The following is a 19,948-nucleotide window of genomic DNA, read 5'->3' on the forward strand; positions in this document are numbered from 1 at the left end:
CAGGCATATAAGGATTAATCGAGACCATCGGGAACCATCGGAGCTGTTCGTAGAGCTTAAGGTTGACCATACCCTCTCTTAAGCACTACGATCTAGTCAGTGTAAAAACCTCCCATGTCACGTGTGCTATGACACTACTTTGTTAATTATGCACTCCCATAAAACAGCGTTTGCAAAGTCAGGCACGCCTGCGTTCGGCTCTCCACTCCCCTGTTCACAAGCACCTTCCCCTGTTACCACCCACAAACGCCTCATCCTGTCACTCAAACTAACGACCTGGCTGTGTTCAAGGAGAGAGCAATTTCTGATCGTAATAGCTAGTTTGTGCACGCGCATTGCGAATTTTCTGCATGCGCAATTTAGCGGTGGCGTATGACTGAGCGGCCGCAACGACCGACTCTGAATGAGGTCCTGAGTCTTCTGGAAGAGAGTGGTCATCAGTGTGAAATGCAGCAGAGAACTCAGGGGGAACTAGAATCAAGTAATGGACTTTAGATTCACCAGTGAGACCATCTTAGCGCAGCCTCGTTGGCGTGTTTGGAATGATAGCCTGACTGACGAGGAACCAGTAGGTTGTGCAAGTAAAGGAAATAAGTGCGGCAAATTGAGACAGGAATCTCAAGAACCTCGGAGGTGCACAGGAGCTGACGGGAATCTGCGGGAGTGAAAATTAGTTTTAAGAATGTAAGTTTTAGAATGAGTCTTAGGGGGTCATCCAGACCCGCTCGTGAGCATCAGGACGCTCGCAAGCAGGTCGATGTTCCCCACTGCGCATGCGCACGCCGGAAGGAGCTCCGTCGTGCGCATGCGCGAGACCCGGGGAGCGACGGGCTTTCCATCGCTCCAGGTCTCGCACCAAAGGGGGCGTGCTGTCGATGTTGATTTACAGCACGCCCCCTTTGGTGGGCGTGCCTGCCAGACGGAGGCGTTCCCATGGGAACGCCTACCGTCTGAAGCCGGCCCCACTGACATCACTAGTGATGTCAGTGGGAGTGATTTTGGCTCTGATAGAGCCAAAATCACTCCAGAGCTTGTGGCAGGGAGACCCTACCACAGGGTCTCCGTCGCAAGTCCGATGGTCGCGATGGTCTTGACCATCGCGACCATCTTTTTGGCCGCTCGCATATGCTGTGGGTGGTCACCCACAGCTATACGAGCGGCCAGGAGGCCGCTCCATTTTCATGGAGGAGGGCCCTGATTCAGAGCGAGCGCTCTGGTCAGAGCGTTCAGCTCTGAATCAGGCCCTTAGGCCAGCTTGAATAATGATGGAAAGATAACAGTGGACAAAGAAAAATTAAAGATAAGTACAGGAGACAGCAATCAACTGGTCTGTGAGGGGATAAAGGAAAAGTAGGTAGGTAGTAAAGTGGGAGAAGAGAGTAGATACTACTTCATCATTTATGGGATCAAAAAAGAAGAGACTGTCCCCAGGTGTGCAGGAAAGGAATTGAGCAGTATTATTGTTCGGGAAGACTATATCATTTCAGGTTGAATCTAGGGCAATGATGGTTTTGGGTAGGAAGACAGAGAACAGATTTAAATGAATTTAAGAGGAGTTTGGGGCTAGTAGCTTCAGCTGAGATGAAATACTGCAAATATGTTATTGGGCAGTGTCCAATGTCAGGACTGGTATAGATAGCAGTTTATTGGAGGAAGTCATGTGATTTACGTCAATGCCTTTCTACTCTGCAGGAGAGTCTTTGAAGTTAGAGCATTTATTTAGTATGTCAAGGCTGGGATTGAGGTCATCATGGCATCATAACATTCAGCTAGTGGGATAGAGGGAGGGGTAAAAAAGAAATATGGCTCAAGTGTTATGTTCTTTTAATGGTAATTGTTATACACTTGCCACTAAAGATCCCAGGCAAAGTCATGTAAAGCATCACTTTGATTTTAAGTTTCTACAAGTTTGACTTAATGTTCCCTTTATCATTTTCTCCTAAATTAGATTCTTTGTGCATTCTGTAAAATATTACAAAACGCACAATATTGGTTTTATATAGCCTATATTACAATTGTTGGTTTGAAATGCAAGAATAATACATTAATGACCACAATGACATATACAATCAATTTTATGCAAGCACATCATTTGTAAAACTTGATAACGTAACCAAATAGGGATTATTTTCGATGAAACAATGTTCTAAACCTTCCTAGTGTACCTAGGCTGCCTAGACTTTATCAAACCAAGGAGTTATACCATACTCCAGAAACATGACATGTAAAATTAAATCAATAGATGAAAAAGTCTTGGCGCCACAGAATAAGAAAACAATATAAGAATACTTGTATTTCAAAAGACATTCCACTTCTAGTTGTTCATAAAAGGAATAAATCGGCTGATGAATGTCTTCACATCGATATCTTCTCCAGATTGGAAACATATAAAGAATAACACAAAGTCTTATACAGTAATATTCTTGTATGAATGAAATGGACACCCAGTGCGATACAGAACAAAAGATGTGTTTTCAATCCACCTTATTCTGGGCGATATCTGCCCCTTTGTAAATGCACTAACACATCAAATATACAACCACGAAACCTTCTTCTCTTTAATGCAAATTGACTTCATAATAGAATTTAAATAGAGAAGAAATACCACACAGTGTAATTCCGTAGACAATTGTTTAATTTATAAAAAAACATGTAGACAAAAACAAGGCAAAATTTAAGCAGATTGGCCTCCTACCAGAGAAAAGATGTAAATGAGCCTCAAAAAGTTTCTGTGTTCCCTGGGGTTAGGCCACAGGACTCTAGGCTGATGATTTCCCTGCTTGAAGGTCCACAGCAACAACTTCACCAGCCTCTGACGCTTTTAGACCTGCTAGAGGTCTTTTCCAAAGCTATATTTGATGTGTTGCATTTCCACATCATTTGTGTGAGTGCATTTGCAAAAGAGATGACTATCTCCCAGAATAAGGTGGTTTGAAAACACATGTATTGTTCTGTATCTCACTGGATGTCCATTTCATTGCCAAAAAAATATTACACTATAAGACTATTTATTTATGTTATTCTTTTTAGAGATGTGCTGTTCGGTTCTCCAGAAATCCGAATCCCCCCGAATTTCATGAATCCGGTCAGATTGTTCTGATCTTCTCGCAGTTCAGAATTCGGATTTTAAATCCAAATTTTGGGTTTTGGATTGCAAAACTTACATGATTTCAGCTGTTTTTAAAAACTTTTTAATCAATCTGAATACTATAAGTCACTGTATAGGAATGTGGGTGAGGCACATAGAGATACAAGAATAGTTGTCAGCTAGGTCGCTTCCCTACATTGGTATGGCAGGCAATTTTTAGTTATAGTCTTACATATCTTCTGTAACTACTATACGGTAGTGTTATTTTCAACCCTAGAACAGGGGTCTTTTTCTTTTTGTCTCTTTCCTTTCATTTCTCCCCCCCCTCCCCCTTATATTCATTATTTCTGGTTCTTCGAAAGTTTTTATTTTTTTGTACTTACTGTACAAAAATACTGATCGAATGATAGGACTTGTTCATGGTCCAGTATATGTTATACTTACTCTGCAGAGTTTTTGTATATGTTATACTTTGTTTCATTGTTCTTATTTTATCTTATGACATGCTGTGTTAACTGTATTTTGTGCTAGTCTACTATATAAAAGCGAACATTTGTCCTTCTGTCCTTCTATACAAATCCACGATCGTGAAATTTTACATACGAGCGCATTAAAACACGGCGGAGGCACCTAAAAAAAATTAGAAATCGAAATTACTGTTAATTTTTAATTAATGAAAAACCACAATTTTTTGCATAGCATTCACCCTCTACAGGACAGGTACGGAATTACAAAAGGATTTAGCTTATCTACTATTTTTTCTTTTCTATCTTCTTTACTATATAAAAGCGAAAATTTGTCCTTCTGTACTTCTGTCTTTCTATACAAAACCACAGTTTACAAGCGAAGATCGTCACATTTTACATACGAGCGTATTAAAACACGGCAGAGACAAAAGAAAAATGTAAAATGGAAGTTAATTACTGTTCATTTTTAATTAATTAAAAAACACAATTTTTGCTGGACGCTCATTCTGGGGCCTCACGGGATGTGGATAGGGCCTCGGAGCAAGCGTTTTGTGTTGTCATGTTTTGTCATTATCTTAATGTTTATTATCGAAGAGAGCTTTAGCAGGCTTTGTCAGCATTCTCAGCTCTCTGACTATACCAAATTGCGCAACAACATTCACTTCTTTCTTCCAACTGTGTCAAAATGATGACTTTCCAAGCACCCTGCTATACTGTGAGCTGCCAAAATATTACACATGAAATGCTTCTCCAAAAGTTTTTCTGCACAGAAAACAGGGAGTCGCTGTAGATGGTCATCCTGGTATCAGAGCAACAGAAGCTCTTGGCCGTGTTTACACTGTACATCCTACATATTTTGAATGCTTCTATCTCCGAAGTTTGCTTTACACCGTTACAGGTCCTACTTCCTTCGAAGATCTTAGGACTGTTGATGGGGAAGTTTGTCACACTTTTCATGAGGCCTGCCTAAGGAGAGGTTGGTTGGAGGATGATGTGTAAACAAACATTCTTAAAATCCCGGGCATCGCCGGGTACTCCAGCTAGTATTCAATAAAAATAATTTGCATTAAAAAACTTTTTACATTTATTTAAAAAAAAAAAAACCCAGATCCAAAACCAAAACACTTGAAGGTGGTTTTGCAAAACCAATACTCGAAGATTAATCCAAATCTAAAACCAAAACCACATCCAGGGGTCAGCGCACATCTCTAATTCTTTTTATGTTTCCAATCTGGAGAGAATATCGATGTGAAGACATTCATCAGCTAATTTATTTATTTTATGACCAACTAGGAGTGGAATCTCTTTTGAAATATCAGTATTTAACACATTGTTCTCTTATTTTGTGGTGCCAAGACAAATTTTCACATATTGATTTGATTTTGAGTGATAATATTCTAAAAATAATGGTAAAAGGATATGGGTTTAAGACGTTTTACTGTAATAGACTTTCAAACTGTTAATGCCATTGCCACTTACTTCCAGTATAAGGTAAAAGTGCAAACATTTGTTATTTTATGTGAATTTTACAGAACTTGAGAAAACAAAATGAAATGATAAAAATAAAGGTGTGTGGTTACTTACTAAGGCACAGTCCATGTTCTTGTCACTGGAGCATGTTCTCGAATTGTAGAAAGATTCCGCAGGTCTAAAGGTGGTGGGCGCACTGGTGATACAGAAGTTTGAGATCAGTCTCACAAATTGACTGCACAATTAAACATTAGGTCAAGTCTGCGTCTGGCTGATGTTCACAATAAGACATTCTATATACTTTCTGGTTAATCTCTCTACAGCACCATCTTTTCCCATAAACCTCTATATGCCTGTTCAATCTGTCACGTTCCTCAACTTTTACTCAAATATTAAATGCCAGTAACATTATTTGGGAAGGGGTGGAATGGTGTGTGATGTAATAACACATAAAGGCCATAAATAGTTGAAATTAGCCCCTCAGAAAATATACTTTCTGTACATAAAGTCTCTAGCTGAGGCTTTTGCATTAAAAAGCCATGCGGCCGGCGGTATTATATACTGATTCCTTTTAATGACCTATGGCCTGCATCATGGCATACTTACTAAACATATATATAATTTTTATTTCCATTTTAAGTGCTCATCTATGGGGCTAGGTTTTCATTTTTTTTCCCTTACGTTTGCTTCTCTCATATATATTGGTTTCAGTTTTGTGGATGTGATGATGGTATTTGTACTTTTGTCAGCTATAAACAGACATGCCTAATGTGGTTAGAGCAGTCCCTGGCAAGGACCTTGTGTGTCTATTTAGAAAGCCAGGACAATGCATAGATTAGTAGAGAATATTAGAATGATCACGGGACGATTCCATTACCCATAAGCTGCAGACGTAACGGCTTCCTATGGCTTTGCAGCATGTGTCTCTTGACACATTTCTGCTCACAGCCTATGGAGGTACCAGTAGAAATCATCTACCATAATTGCGCTGACTTGCGCAGCCCTAAGATGCTAGAGGCGTGGAATTAAATCTGCCTCCAAGAGAGTAACTCTCAATCGTGCAATTGCTACTAGTTCTTATTCCTTACTCTTTTGGATATAAAGTAGATCATTTGGATCTGTTCCCCTACTGGATTCAATGTGTATTTTTGACTACTAACCAATAATAAGTCTGTTACAGTTACATTGCATTAACACATATTTACATAAATTGAAAACAAACATTTTTCATCTTTTTTTTAATCTCTGGATTTACTCTGTTTGAAATGCAGTTAAGAATGTTGCTATGGTACTGTAACTAAATATGTTATTTATCAGGGATTCTCAACTCCAGTCCTCAAGTACCACTAAAGGGACATGTTTTGTGGATTTGTTTAACCATACACATGTGAGTTACTAGGTCAGTAATTATCCCACCTGCTTCCACAGACAGTAACACTGAAAACATGACCTATTAGGAAAACCTGAGGGTTGAGATTGAGAACCACTGGTATATATAAATTAGACAATTGCATCTGACTGGTGGACATGTAATGAGAGCATGGCCTTCCTATGGGTAGGAGCAGGCTTTGCTGGGTGGCTGTTAATACAGATGTAGTTTAGAGTGAAGTGGGGACTCTTCAACATCTTGCTAAGGGACCCAATACCCACATTACATCCACAAATGTAATGCTTTCCAGAAAGAGGTATTTAACACTTTAATGAATAGGAGGAAAAGGTAAAGAACAGGAACATTCAGGTATCAGCTGAAAATACAACTGGGCAACTTGACTCACTCTTTCTACGTGGCTTGAGATTGCGATTTACCGGAGGGGGTTCTAGGTCTGCAGGGAGTTCTGGCAATGGACTAGAAACCTTTGAGTTGACTGGAGCTGGGAAAGTGAAAGCTGTAGATACTGGACTCATGGGTATATACCCATCTGTGCTGTAATCTGACTCAGAAACAGGCGGCGAGGTGTTCGGGTTCATAGGGACGTAGCTGTCCTCTGAAATGTCTGATGTGAAGGAATAAAGTGGTGTAACCCTGGGCTATAGAAAGAAAATAGAAGACAACACATTTGTGAGATAGTGATACAAATATAAAATCGTGCCTACACACACACACACATATATATATATATTATATATATATATATATATATATACACTGTAAGTAAGGCAGTACTCGAGTACTCAAATAAAGATGGCCTGGTGCCCAACACATATATGACAGGAATCGTCACTCAGGAACTTACATCAGACAACAGCAGGTTGCATCAACGTGTAAGTGACACAACTCGGGGTCTTAGCATCCCTTTCATTTCAGTTTCCAAGACATCCCAGTGACGCCTCCCTGTAATTAACTGATGCATCTGTGTGCTCACCTGGTCAGCTAGACCAATGGCTACTGACCACCTCTTATTTAAACCAGTTCCTCTGAGCAACCAATTGCCTAAACAAGGTGTTCCTACCCCAGATGGTTCAAGACTCCAGGCTTACTCCTGTGTCCTGTGTTCATGTCCTCTGTAACTTCATCTGCAATTTCGTGGGGTCTTTCTATTTACCATCTACGCTGGGTATCGTTCACCTGCTGACATCGCATCGTCCACGCTGCATACAGACCGGCAATCCATCTGCCGCTGTATTCCATTACCTGTCAGCGTTGCAGCGTCCACACTGCATACAGACATGTGTTCCGTCTGCCGCTGTGTTCCATTACCTATTGGTGCCACAGCGTCTACGCTGCCTACAGACCTACACTAACCACTTCATCTCAGCCAGCAAGTATATCACTTTCATCTGCCTGTGTACCATCACCTATCAGTGCTGAGCCGGCTAGTTCAGCCGCGGTCTCATTCCATCATACCGCTGGGACGGTGCATGCAAGTTACTTATGCTGTTATACTCCTTGCTCAGCGGTTGTCCTGGTTATCCGGTTATACTATTGTGCTGACTTGTATTGGCTTCCCTGCACTGTGTGCTATTGTCCTATGCTGGGTCAGAGAAGGGTAACAGGGTTCAGTGTCCAGTATACAGTTTGTGCACTGACGTGTTCAGTAGCTATATTACCTATCCCGACTCTCAGTTTGTAAGTTCCTCATTGGTTCCAGTTACAGGTCTTGCATCAGAGCTGTACCAGAGTTGCAGCTTTGGCAAGTTGTACTCTGACTACATACGACTCAGATTCCTGACTTGAGTACCAGTACTATACTAAATAGAGTTCAGGGCGTTACCTTTGCCTCTGGAGTATATCCCTGGTCTTGCTGGCCTTCACAGGTCACTAGACAAGTGGTTGCCCAGTTTGCCTGGACTGTTCACCCTGCTTCCAGGCCAGTATCCTTGCATATCACAAGTCTGTGGTTCCTACACTGTCACTAGTGTACCTAAACATCTGTTCATACCCATGAGCCAGAGTATTATCAAGCCACCTCGTTTCCTATGCATGTCAGTCAGACTTAAGGGTCCCGAGCTGGATTACAAAATACCCAGACGGTGACAGTGCCTTCTGTGATATCTGTATATATTTCATGTTTAAAATGTATGCAGCTTGAGCCAAAGGTGGCAGATCAAGTTCATTTATCTGAGAATCAGTGTAGGGACTGGCCAGATGGGAATGACTGTGAAGCGGTGGTCAGCTTAACAAATTATTGCAATATTTTGGAACCAACATTCCCTATGTTCAAAGGAGTTGCAGTTTGAAAAGCATGTGAGTGCCGAGTTTGTATGATATTTTTATATATATATATATATATAAATATGTTCAGATAATGCGCTTACTCAATCTCCAAGCTGTATACATCAATTAAAAATCACATGAGTCCAGCTAAAGCAATCAATATATGATGTAATGGTATTTTCTTAGCAGCACTAGGTCCCTTTTTGGACCGCAGCTCCCCTCTACACAACTGACAGTCCAAGGTCCATAAATCTGTTTAAAATAAAATAGAGAAGGGACGCTCCAAGGCGACGCTGGTCGGACCACGCCAGTCACATGGGCAGTGTCAGGATTTTGGGAGTGCATGAAGGCCACGTCACGAGGCTCTTCGAGACGTGGCCTCGATGCACTCCTGGTAATCCTGGCACTGCCCATGTGACTGGCGTGGTCTGACCAGTGGCGCCTTGAGAGCGGCTAGCGGTGGGGTGTGTGAGTCCGGCTGGATCCTTGGACGGTGGTCGGTGTTTGCCTAGTGGAGTAGTTTACAATATCACGTGGTAACCAGCCCACACTGTTATTTTAAAGGTACAAGCAGAACTATAACATTGTATTGCTTTAGTGATACCTTTTTGATCGAATAAAAACGTTCATTGAACTATGGAGCGCCCCTTCTCTATTTTAAACAGATTATATATATATATATATATATATATATATATATATATATATATATACACATACATACAGTATATATAGTTATAAGTTCAGGTGATACAAGTTACATATGTAATTCCACAGTTGCCCACAAGGAGCCTCCCTTCCATTTAGAATAGCAATTGTTGTTACAATAAACATGACGCTGCAACAAAACTATTATTCAGTCAGTTCATAATACTGTATAGCATAATCCCTCTTTATTAATTTATATTATTATACTGTATTTATGTTCCTATGCAGACCTCTTTTCCTTTCTAGAAATATATATGTTATGCATTTTGAGCTTTATGTAAGGGACTGTATAAATACAGCGGGGTTACATAAACATTTACAGTCAGTGCTGAGTAGTTGAAGACACTAGAGAAAAGGTTTCTGCCTGCAGAGCTTACACATATTTCAAGATGGGGAACATGAAAACCTTTTATATTAGTCATTGTGGTTATTTCAGTTCTAAGCAAGTTATTAAATAAACATATAGCCTTACCAACTGCAATATAATGAAGACTAAACTGTGAACCTATGGGCCTAATTCAGAGATGTATGCAAACTCGATGGTTTACGTACATCTCCGATGTTCTGCGAAATTGCTCGCAGTGCCCTGGACACTACAGCCTGATTGGCAGACTGTGCTGTTTGGGGCGGCGACAGGCAGGTTTGCAGAAAACAGTGGCGTTTTGCTCACATTTTCTGGGTGTGCTGATGCAAGTGGCTGCGTCCTTAGATGCAGTTTCAATGGCTTCAGCAATGTGAATTTCCAGTCCATCCTGAGGGAAATAAGGGCCGATGTTCATGCAGATTATTCGATGTTGCATCCTCCGATGCGGCAGCGGATCAGAGAAGCCGGCAGGAGGCATCTATTTACACAAGACGCCTCCTCCATCATTAGCTTAGAGTGTTCACTATAGGCCCGGCACTGCCTTTTCATCAGACACGCCCCCTTTTCATCACACTAGGGGGTTTGCCCGGAACCTACAGACATGCCAAGCTGCCCCCAAGTTCTGTTGTCTCTGTAAATAGATGCTGGGCACTATTCACCTGAGGTGATCGCTGCACCGCTATTTTTCCCACCCGCGAGACACTGCGGCCCGAGGGTGGGGACAGCACCCGGCAGTTTGATTTAGCGGGAGCGCTAAGCATATGATCCCAAAGACGCAGCAGCTGTGTGAGTAGCATCCATCTCTGAATCAGGCCCTATATAAACCCAAAACAAGCAGCATGACAGTTGCAAATGTTATAAAATGAGATAAAAGAGAACACATATGGTTATATATCAAATACTTTACATGCTTGGAAATGAAAGGTGAGGAATTGTCTCAGACTACCAACCAGATTTAGACTGAGCCTCTTGTCTCTGCTTCTTAAAGAGCAGTCTTCCAAGTCACCTGAAACGCAGAAAAATATTTTCATTACATCTCATCTATACTAAGGAGAAAATCATCTTTTGACAAAAAGACCTCAGTGCTCAATGGGCTGAGGATTATATAATGTTATGGGTATGATAAACAATCTGTGGAACTGACATTCTGCATCTGATTTTTAACCACACTTAGGGCCTGATTCAGCAAGCAAGGAGAGAACGCACGCACCCGTCCGCTGCGAGAATATGCTAATCAATGCATACGCACGGAGATAGCAGCATAAAATGCAGACGCCCAACCCTATATTAATCCGCCAATCTCCCTTTACTCAAAGCCTGATGAGTACGCAGGATAACGTAAACATCGGTAACATCGAGAACCATCGACCACATTTGCACAATAGAGGTTGACCAGACCTCTCGCAGGATCTTGGCAATTCCTGTGTGCACGGAGTCTCATCACTGCATGCGTCGCCACACTGGCTTAATTATGGAAGCCCCTAAAATGTCGTCCCAACGCAAGGCACACATGCGATCACCTGATCAACCCCCCTCACCACCCACAAACGGCACATCCTGTCAATATCGGAAGCGGTCTGCGTGAACGCTGCGTATACACTTACCCGACCACACTGACTAGTTTGCGCATGTGCTATGCGATGCATACGCATGCGCAGTACAAAACCATCGGCCAAGTGCGTACGTTCTTTCCTTTGCGTTGCTTGCTGAATCAGGCCCCTAATGCAGTTGCAATGATGTCCACTTCCAGTGATCGAAAGTCATATGCGAACATCAGCCTGTATTCTGCATCAAACGCATCTATGTGTCCGTACCGCCGCTAGCCCTCCGGCAGCGAGAGCCATCATCATCATCAATAGTAGCTCTTAAACCTACCGCAAGCTTGGTGCAGAGGCTCTAATTGAGAATGACGTGAAGTCTGCATGTGCTCAACTCAAAATAGATTGCAACTGTCTACACTCCCATGGGATGCCATGTAAAGCTCATTCAGTCGTCAGTAAGAAGAGACTAAGATGCGTATGGCTAAGAATTGCTTGTAGACGCTCTAAGTTGGGTATGTAAGCTATGACGCAAGCACAATTTTCTAAAAAAAAAAACCACAACATATGTTCGCAGTCTGAATTGTATGCAACTCAGAATTAGGCCTTGTTTATGTTATTGTTGGTATACTGTATTTCTTACTTTGTAAATCTACCAAAACTGTAACCCTATCTCTCGGTATTGCCAACCCCACCTATTTAGTCTTAGCAGTGCGCCAAAGATTGCAGCCTAGCCTATTACTTTTGTGGGTTGGATAAACAATCTGCGGAACTGATGATTCTGCAGGTATCTTGTTTCTGTGCATTACATATTTTTGTTCACCCACTGTAATCACTGTAGAGCACCCAAGATGGCTGCCCACCTGGTGATGGTTTGTTTCCTGCAAAGGTAAAGCGCTTTGTGTCCTGTTAGACAAAAGCACTATATAAATAAACATTAATATTTCTTATGTTAAACACCTGCTATAAAATAACTGACTATGGCGACAAGGTTATACATGATGATAGTGTGATTATTGGTTGATAGTGCTTATTTTCCTGTGTATAACATTTGAATAAAACATTGTATAGTATTAGAAAATGTTATGTTAACTTACACATTTTCCCCTGAAATAGCAGAATACAATTTCATAAACCACGTTGGTTTTATACTTGTAGATCATTTTTATATAAAGTGAAACAGATACCTGCAAGTTTTAGCTGCAGGTAAATTAAATTATCACACCGTTTACTCATATGATTTGTTTTTACATGATATATGCACAGCTGGCGAGTGCATATATGATATAAGCAGTACACACAAACATAGAACAAATCCCAACTGTTAGTTATCATAAAACATTTCAATTCTTTATTTCCATTTATCCCCATCAAGTATACAGTAACAAAAGATACATATAATGAAATCATCATATAGTTCATATCATATAGAATTAGAAGGGCAATGCTGTGCAGAGGACTAATATTAAGAAGACATGGGCCTTGTCGGAAATACAGGCTTACAAACCGGCGCTGTTCAATTAATTGAATGCTACTTTAGTAAATAAGAGATATGCCCAAACAATAGGTTTTAAACTTAATGAATTTCAGAATTTAACTTAATTTTCTTTAAAATCTGCCAAGCCAGCCCAATGCTTGCGCTTCAAATCCAGATTCCAGCCAGACCCCAGTCAATGCTGCTATCACCCGCTGTGCTGTCTGTAGTCACTGTGAAATGGTCAGTGTAAAGACAGGTTATCATCAAGCCTCAGCGGTGGAAGAGAGATCTCGCTGCCGGAGAGTGACAGTGGGAGGAGGAGCTGATACGGTAGAGGACTGGACGGCAATTCATGTCTATTGTGCTCTTTTTCCACACAAAATACTTGTCTACTGGCCTGCAACAGATGCTGGAAATAGGGCAGGTGGAACGTATTCTGCGTCAGATGCAGAATACGTTCGGGGGTCCATGTGCACTGCACATCCTCCAGCCATTATTAATATGTCATTGGCTGTGGTGTAAGAGGGGGTCAGCTGTTGTCTGCACCACACATATGGTTCGGGGGTCCATGTGCACTGCACATCCTCCAGCCATTATTAATATGTCATTGGCTGTGGTGTAAGAGGGGGTCAGCTGTTGTTTGCACCACACACCCCCATAGCCGGATCATCCAATACCCAGCCTAGGCTTTTGCTGACCATATTTGCTATGTATTTTTGTGCTTGCTACATATTAAATTGCTATAATGGTCATTATTTATCGCTGCATTGACACAATAATGCTGATGTTGCTAAATTCAGCAGCTTTGTTTGTTGTATTAATGTTAATCCATACATTTCCCATGTAATACATAATATTCATCCACTGAACATCTGTGTCTCCATTTTGGTGTTTAACTAGATGGACCTGTTTCTGTAGTAGCATTAAGTGGTCTCGGTGGTTAAATTGTGGTTACAATGAGATTTGCTCTAAGCAGTCACAGTCTCCGATAGTACTGAACAAAGAACTATATTTTTAGTTTTCATAAAAGTTGTCAATTTCTCTATAGCACAGTTTGTTCACATAGCACCCATTGTATGTATGGCCTCAGGTTTAATTAAGCTTATAAAATACAAAAAGAGAGGATATTTATTTTTCCAAGTGGGTGCTTCCAGGTAACATCATTATGCCAGTCATGGAATTTAATATATAGCCATTCATTTTAATATTAATGTTTGTTTACAAGAGTATAAAGCTTCACAAATGTCAGTATATGTGTATCAATTACAGAGACACAATGGTCAAGCTAGCAGGGACAGTTATAGTAACATCTACAATGGATTTAGAGCGCTCGCCTCATAGTATACATTCAGGGTAGTGGGGGACAATAAAGACCATTGGTATGGTATGAAACTGCAGCAGTTGTTTTCCTCATGTACATGAAGTACAGACTTATAATGGAACAATCCATATATAATTATAAAACAAAAGCTTACCTTTCCAGTTAGTAACATTGTCCAGACTGGAGAGTGAAATTCTTCTTGGCACCATTCCAGATAAACAATGTCCATTCTGGAGGATTCCACTGAAAATCACCTCCGCCCTCGGGTCAGGAAAATGATTTGGTTTGGGAGGTCTTGGTGGTGGAGTGATGGGTAATATTTCAGTGTCACTGACTCCGCTGTGGCTTTTCTCAACTGAAAACGTCTGTACTGAGGAGGGCCCCAGTAGTGGGGAGGATGAGGAGAAGTCACTAGATGAACCATTGGATTCTAGGTCTTTGAAGATATGGATCGCAGTAGCTTGCATATGATTATGGTGAAAGTTAACATTGTAAAGTGCCTGGGATGGTAAGCTGTCAAGAAACACATCATCAGAAGATGTCTGCTCGAGAGACTTATCGGAGTTCGACCAAGCATCACATCTGGAATAAAGCACAACATATACAATTAAAATGCAGCTCATTCTTAAACATAGAAGATGAATATACTAGCTATAAGGCTGTATGTGCAAAAAGTTAATTCATGAGTTTACTTTTCTTATATTTTTTTATTTTGTGGTACACGGGGTGTGGGGGCACTGGATAGAGGGGTAATAGCATATGGGTGGCTAATTATGTACTCATTCCTAATTCTTATGGCAATATCAGTTTTAAATAGGACACTGACTAAATAATAGAAACTGCAAATCCAAATCCTGCATGACAAAGAAAGTGGACATGGTTTGAGGCCTGACCTTGTTCTGTATTTATGTAAAAGCAAATACTTAGTGTGGGATCATAGTACAATTCTTCTATAATATTTAGATGAGTCCCCCGTATTATCTCCTCCCCGGATTATGACATATAATAAGGGAAAGAAAGGGGACTTTGTTACATATGAAAGTACATCTAACCACATAAAACACAAGCGGTAGTGTCCTTCACCCAAAAAACTGAGATGGCATACCCCAATCACAGTGTAGTGGGGAATCCAGGGAGGAGAAAATACGGGGGACTCATCAAAATAGTATTGAAGAAATGTACTATGATACACATTTCTGCAACCAAATGAATAAGTATTGTGCATTGTCTTTCCTTTGTTTAATGTCATTTGTTTTAATTTTTATTTACTGCCATTTAGATTTACCAGCACCATCCCACACTTATTAAAGTATTTGCTTTTACATATTTATACCAGAGTGTGGTGTTACTCTATATTAGACTCTAAGGGGTGGGTAGGCAGCAGGTTTGTAGCGCACTGGTAGAATACCCTCTTATTTATTCTGAATTGTTCGGTATTTAGTGTGCAGGAGATGTACTGTACAGAAACAGGCTGAGGCAGCGTTGAATGTAAGTCAGCCATAACTGCTCACACATTGCATGCACACAACTAAATGTTGATATATTCGCCTACAGGCAGAGTTATACGCATCTCTGCTCCTATCTGTACCCTTTGTTCCATAGCTGTCATCATTATTAGTGCACACTTGTACGAACCCTATCCTTTGTGCCAAATATCTCTTCAAAAACTGGGGTTATTATACGTAATAAGTCCCCAATTCCATAAAAATGCCCTCACTAAATTTTGCCTACGTGCGAACATTCGGTTACAGTGCAATTACTGCCCTTCAGCCGCAAGTGGAGACACGATTGAGTTGCGTTCGGCATCGCATATAATTCCATATGCTCAGCTCCGGACATGTGCCATGCAAAAACACGCAAGATACGTCCGCATTCAACTTTGCATCAGCCACAATGTACATTAAAGATAAGCTCAGCCTACAATTACATTTGACAAGACCAGATGCACTGTAACATCACAATGTTTTATTTCAGTACAGGATGTTTTATATTCTGTACATGTCTCTGGTATTAGACATTTTTTTGGATCTGTGACATTTTCGATGCAGACAATTTCCCTCCGTACGTACCAAAAAACACCACAATAAAAAAGGAGGGTCAATACCTTATATAATCTGCACATATGCCTGACTGTCTGCAAACATGTATAAAGGTACATATGAACATATGCGAGTCATTTTTTTGCAGTTCCACTTTCCATTTCTCTTAGGACTGACTTTACTGTCACATTTCTGTTTATGACTGTTTGAAGGTTACTAAATGCATATTTATGTACATATGTTGTGTCTTGCCCACGTCCTCTGCAGTTTGATGCTACAAAAGCTATCCAATTGAACTTATTGGATGACTGCCAGCAACAGGATCCTCCAGAGCATCAATGTATAAAAAAAATGCCCCATAAATGGTCAAGCTCCATCCATTAAAGTTCATTTAGATGTCTCAAAACAATGTCTTGATTTTGAAGTTGGGGCAAATATGAGACACATGAGTACACAATATATTAAAGTAGGATTGCCCCAAACCCCCTAGCTCCACCCATCAGAATATGAAACATTTTACCACACGTGGCCATCTTGACTTGTAGAACTTTAGACTTCTTGATAAAGCACAAAAATAGCATGCTATCATGTCAGCCAATCACAGAGGAGAGAACTCTGGATTGGATGCCAGGGTCACTACAGCATAATTCATTTTGATTTTGGTGCTTCATGGGAGCGATCTGTCCATTCAGTGTGGTTTATATTCTTTCCTATATGGATTACCTTTTACCCAGTGGATTATGATTTTTCGTAAAAAGATTTTGGGCAGCATTTACTTGTTTTATTTCATGGGGGCAACACTTGGTGGCACTGCAAGTGAAAGTATGCACTGCTGCCCATGTGCACGCTGCAAGAAAAGTCACTGCCTGTCAGTGTATGCTAGCACACGTTGTGCCAGAAGAGATTCCACTACATTATGACAGTCATCCTCTGTTACCCAACAGCCATATGTACCAGGAGGGTCGCAAAGCTACTCAGCATTAGGTGCAGTGTTACTCAGTTTTCAGCGATATTTGCTAGGTGCAAGGGCCCGATTGTCTTTCCTGCCCTCTGACCACAGGAGGACTCAACACGAAGCTGAGTAGGTTGTGCCCTGTGCCTCTTATAGAATGTAAAGGAGGGAACTTTTTTTTTTTTTTTTTAGACAAATTAACTCAAGCAGAATGCAGTTTCATCTATCTAGGCTGTCAGAACCACATCTATTTTTGTGACTAATAACCAGTAAGTTGTCATGTGGTTTGGAAAGCTGTCACCTAATACATTTCCCGATCTGTATGTCTCACATTTGTAAAAATCCTCATTGCGGTTTAAAATTGTGCGGTTTTCATTCACGTGCTCTAGTATGCGGTTTGGCCTTTAGGAAACTGCACAGTTTAGAAACCAAACATCAAAGTGCATGAAAACCTGAGATTGAGAAAACATCACTTGGGTAAATCTACCCCTTAGTTACTTTTCTGCCGCAGAAATCATGTATATGATAAATGCCAAGCTACACAATTACATATAGAAAGACAAATGATTTGCATTACTTCATGAAGTGGAGATCTGATATGATAGTAAGTACACAGCTGCAGAACTAGAAAATAAAGTATCACTTCACATGGAATTTGGCACTTACTGCAGAAGTTCTCCAGTTGAGAGGCAAATTGTCTCTCGTGCCAGGGTCTATGTTATAGATTGCAGTATTCCCATACTTGTCAGCACACAAGATGGTAAGGCTCTGGCTTATATGATGGAACGCACTTCTCATCTGTTTAAGATGCATTTGGCTATTTTTAAACTGAAGTCAGAGTTTTCCGTCCTCCATCTGATTCTCACAGATGATACCAAGTGGGAGGGACTGAACAATCTTTCTAAGTGTCATTAAGTAAGAACACTCAGTTCTGTTCTGCTCGGATCTGAGATTAAGTAAAATGCCTTCATCAAGGAAAATGCACATGTATCTTACATGGTTTTGGAATAAATTGTATTTAAAAGGGCAAATGTCTATCCAAAATGAGCAATCTATCTAGAGTATTTTGCATGGGAAACCATATGAATAAGTTAACTTTAGGGGTGTTTTAGATCAACAGTGTCTTCAGGGATAATAAGCAAAAAAACAAAACAAAAAACATTTCTAATCCTATACATTGCTAGACTTGCTTTGTTGTTGAACTACATGAACTAGAATGATGTCAGCTTCTGTTGGAGAGGGCATACTAGTGATTTCAGTTACCGTATATACTCGAGTATAAGCCGACCCGAATATAAGCCGAGGTACCTACTTTTACCCCCAAAAACTGGGAAAACTTATTGACTCGAGTATAAGCCTAGTGTGGGAAATGGCAGCAGCTGGTAGTGCCCCCAGTAGTAATTCCCCCTGGTTGTGCCCCCAGAAGTAATCCCTCCTGGTAGTGCACCCAGTGGTAATCCCCCCTTTCAGTGCCTCCAGTGGTAATCCCCCCTTTCAGTGCCTCCAGTAGTAATCCCCCCCTGGTAGTTCCCCCAGTGGTAATCCCCCCTTTTAGTGCCCCTGGTAGTGCCCCCTGTAGTAATCGCCCCCTGGTAGTTCCCCCTGTAGTCCCCCCCCCAGTAGAGAGCGATGTGATAAGAATAATAAAAAAAAAAATCACTTACCTGAAAACTCCCGCTCCTGGTCCCGCCACTATCCGCTCCTCCGGCCGCTTTGCATGGGAGAGACGTCGTCATGACCCACTGCTGGAGCATGAAGATGGCTCCCGTAGTGGGAGCAGCAGCAGCCGCTGAGAGTCTGACAGACTCTCAGCGGCTGCTGATTACAGCAAACACACAGCTGCCGGCTCCGTCGGCTGTGTGTTTGTGCTGTGTAGCGCTGACCGAACTCCGTCCAGTCAGCGCTACACTTCACTCGAGTATAAGCCGAGGGGGTACTTTTTCAGCACAAAAAATGTGCTGAAAAAGTCGGCTTATACTCGAGTATATACGGTATGTGTCCAGCACCATTGCTTGATAAATATAATATACTATATATGTTAGTATAAAAAGGAATAATTATTTTTTACTATGAAAATTATAATCATAGACAATGATTAGATCTTCTTGAAAACAGGTTTGGTACAGCTGTGCCTTATAAATAAGAATAGATTTCATATCGAGGGATGAAAAACCAGAAATGGGGGAATGTATTCTTTTTAAAAAGCCCCACTACTGACATTTGTAAATTAACGAATACTCATAAATTGTCCATGAAAAAAAATATGGATTTTCCCTATCATTTTTATAAAGCAGAACCATACCCTAAACTTAAAGAGTCCGATTCATCCGGAGTCGGACACAGCTCGTTATATGGCCGGAAATAGTGAGATTAAGCAAACTGTGCATGCACAGAAGCGAATTTACACACTTTTGGGTAACTCCGGCCGGTTCTGAGTCGCACAGGTCTTGGCTGGATCACTTTCGCAGTTTCTGAGCGGCAACTGGACAGCAACGCTACAGGCGCACACAAGAGGTCTATCCCGTGGGAGTGTTGTGGGACTGTAGCTACACTTCCCTGCTATACTGAGTCCTGCATACAGCAAAGGAAAGCCTGTCTCTCAGCATAGGGCAGGTGCAAATGCCGATACTAGCGATGATGGCTGTGGGCAGCGCGGCTTCCCGTTTGAAGTATACAAGTAGGTTAAAAAATGACAAGCTTATAGTTCCTTACAAGCATTTGTCTTAAAATATTTATATAATTATATAAAAAAAAAGATTAGCATCTGTTATTTTTCTAGTATGTCTTATTGTGAAACATTATCTTCACAGTTCATTTTCAGTACATGTACATGTTTCTGTAGCTCATGAGAGCTCCCATGTGCTTTTAC

At 41.0% G+C, this 19,948-nt stretch overlaps 1 protein-coding gene across 1 annotated transcript in view; it reads right to left on the bottom strand.

Moving 5' to 3' along the window:
- The window catches only part of GAB3 (GRB2 associated binding protein 3), a 137,597-nt gene that overhangs the window by 11,737 nt on the left and 105,912 nt on the right, over positions 1-19,948 (bottom strand). Inside the window, exons 4-7 of the mRNA XM_088482936.1 lie at positions 14,243-14,670; positions 10,703-10,758; positions 6,801-7,053; positions 5,140-5,221 (exon numbers count right to left, since the gene is read on the bottom strand). Coding sequence (XP_088339062.1) covers positions 5,140-5,221; positions 6,801-7,053; positions 10,703-10,758; positions 14,243-14,670 — 819 coding nt within the window. The remainder of the gene's footprint in view (positions 1-5,139; positions 5,222-6,800; positions 7,054-10,702; positions 10,759-14,242; positions 14,671-19,948) is intronic.

This window comes from Taudactylus pleione, unplaced genomic scaffold, assembly GCF_031769625.1.
Source record: "Taudactylus pleione unplaced genomic scaffold, aTauple2 ptg000296l, whole genome shotgun sequence".
NCBI classification, from domain to species: domain Eukaryota; kingdom Metazoa; phylum Chordata; class Amphibia; order Anura; family Myobatrachidae; genus Taudactylus; species Taudactylus pleione.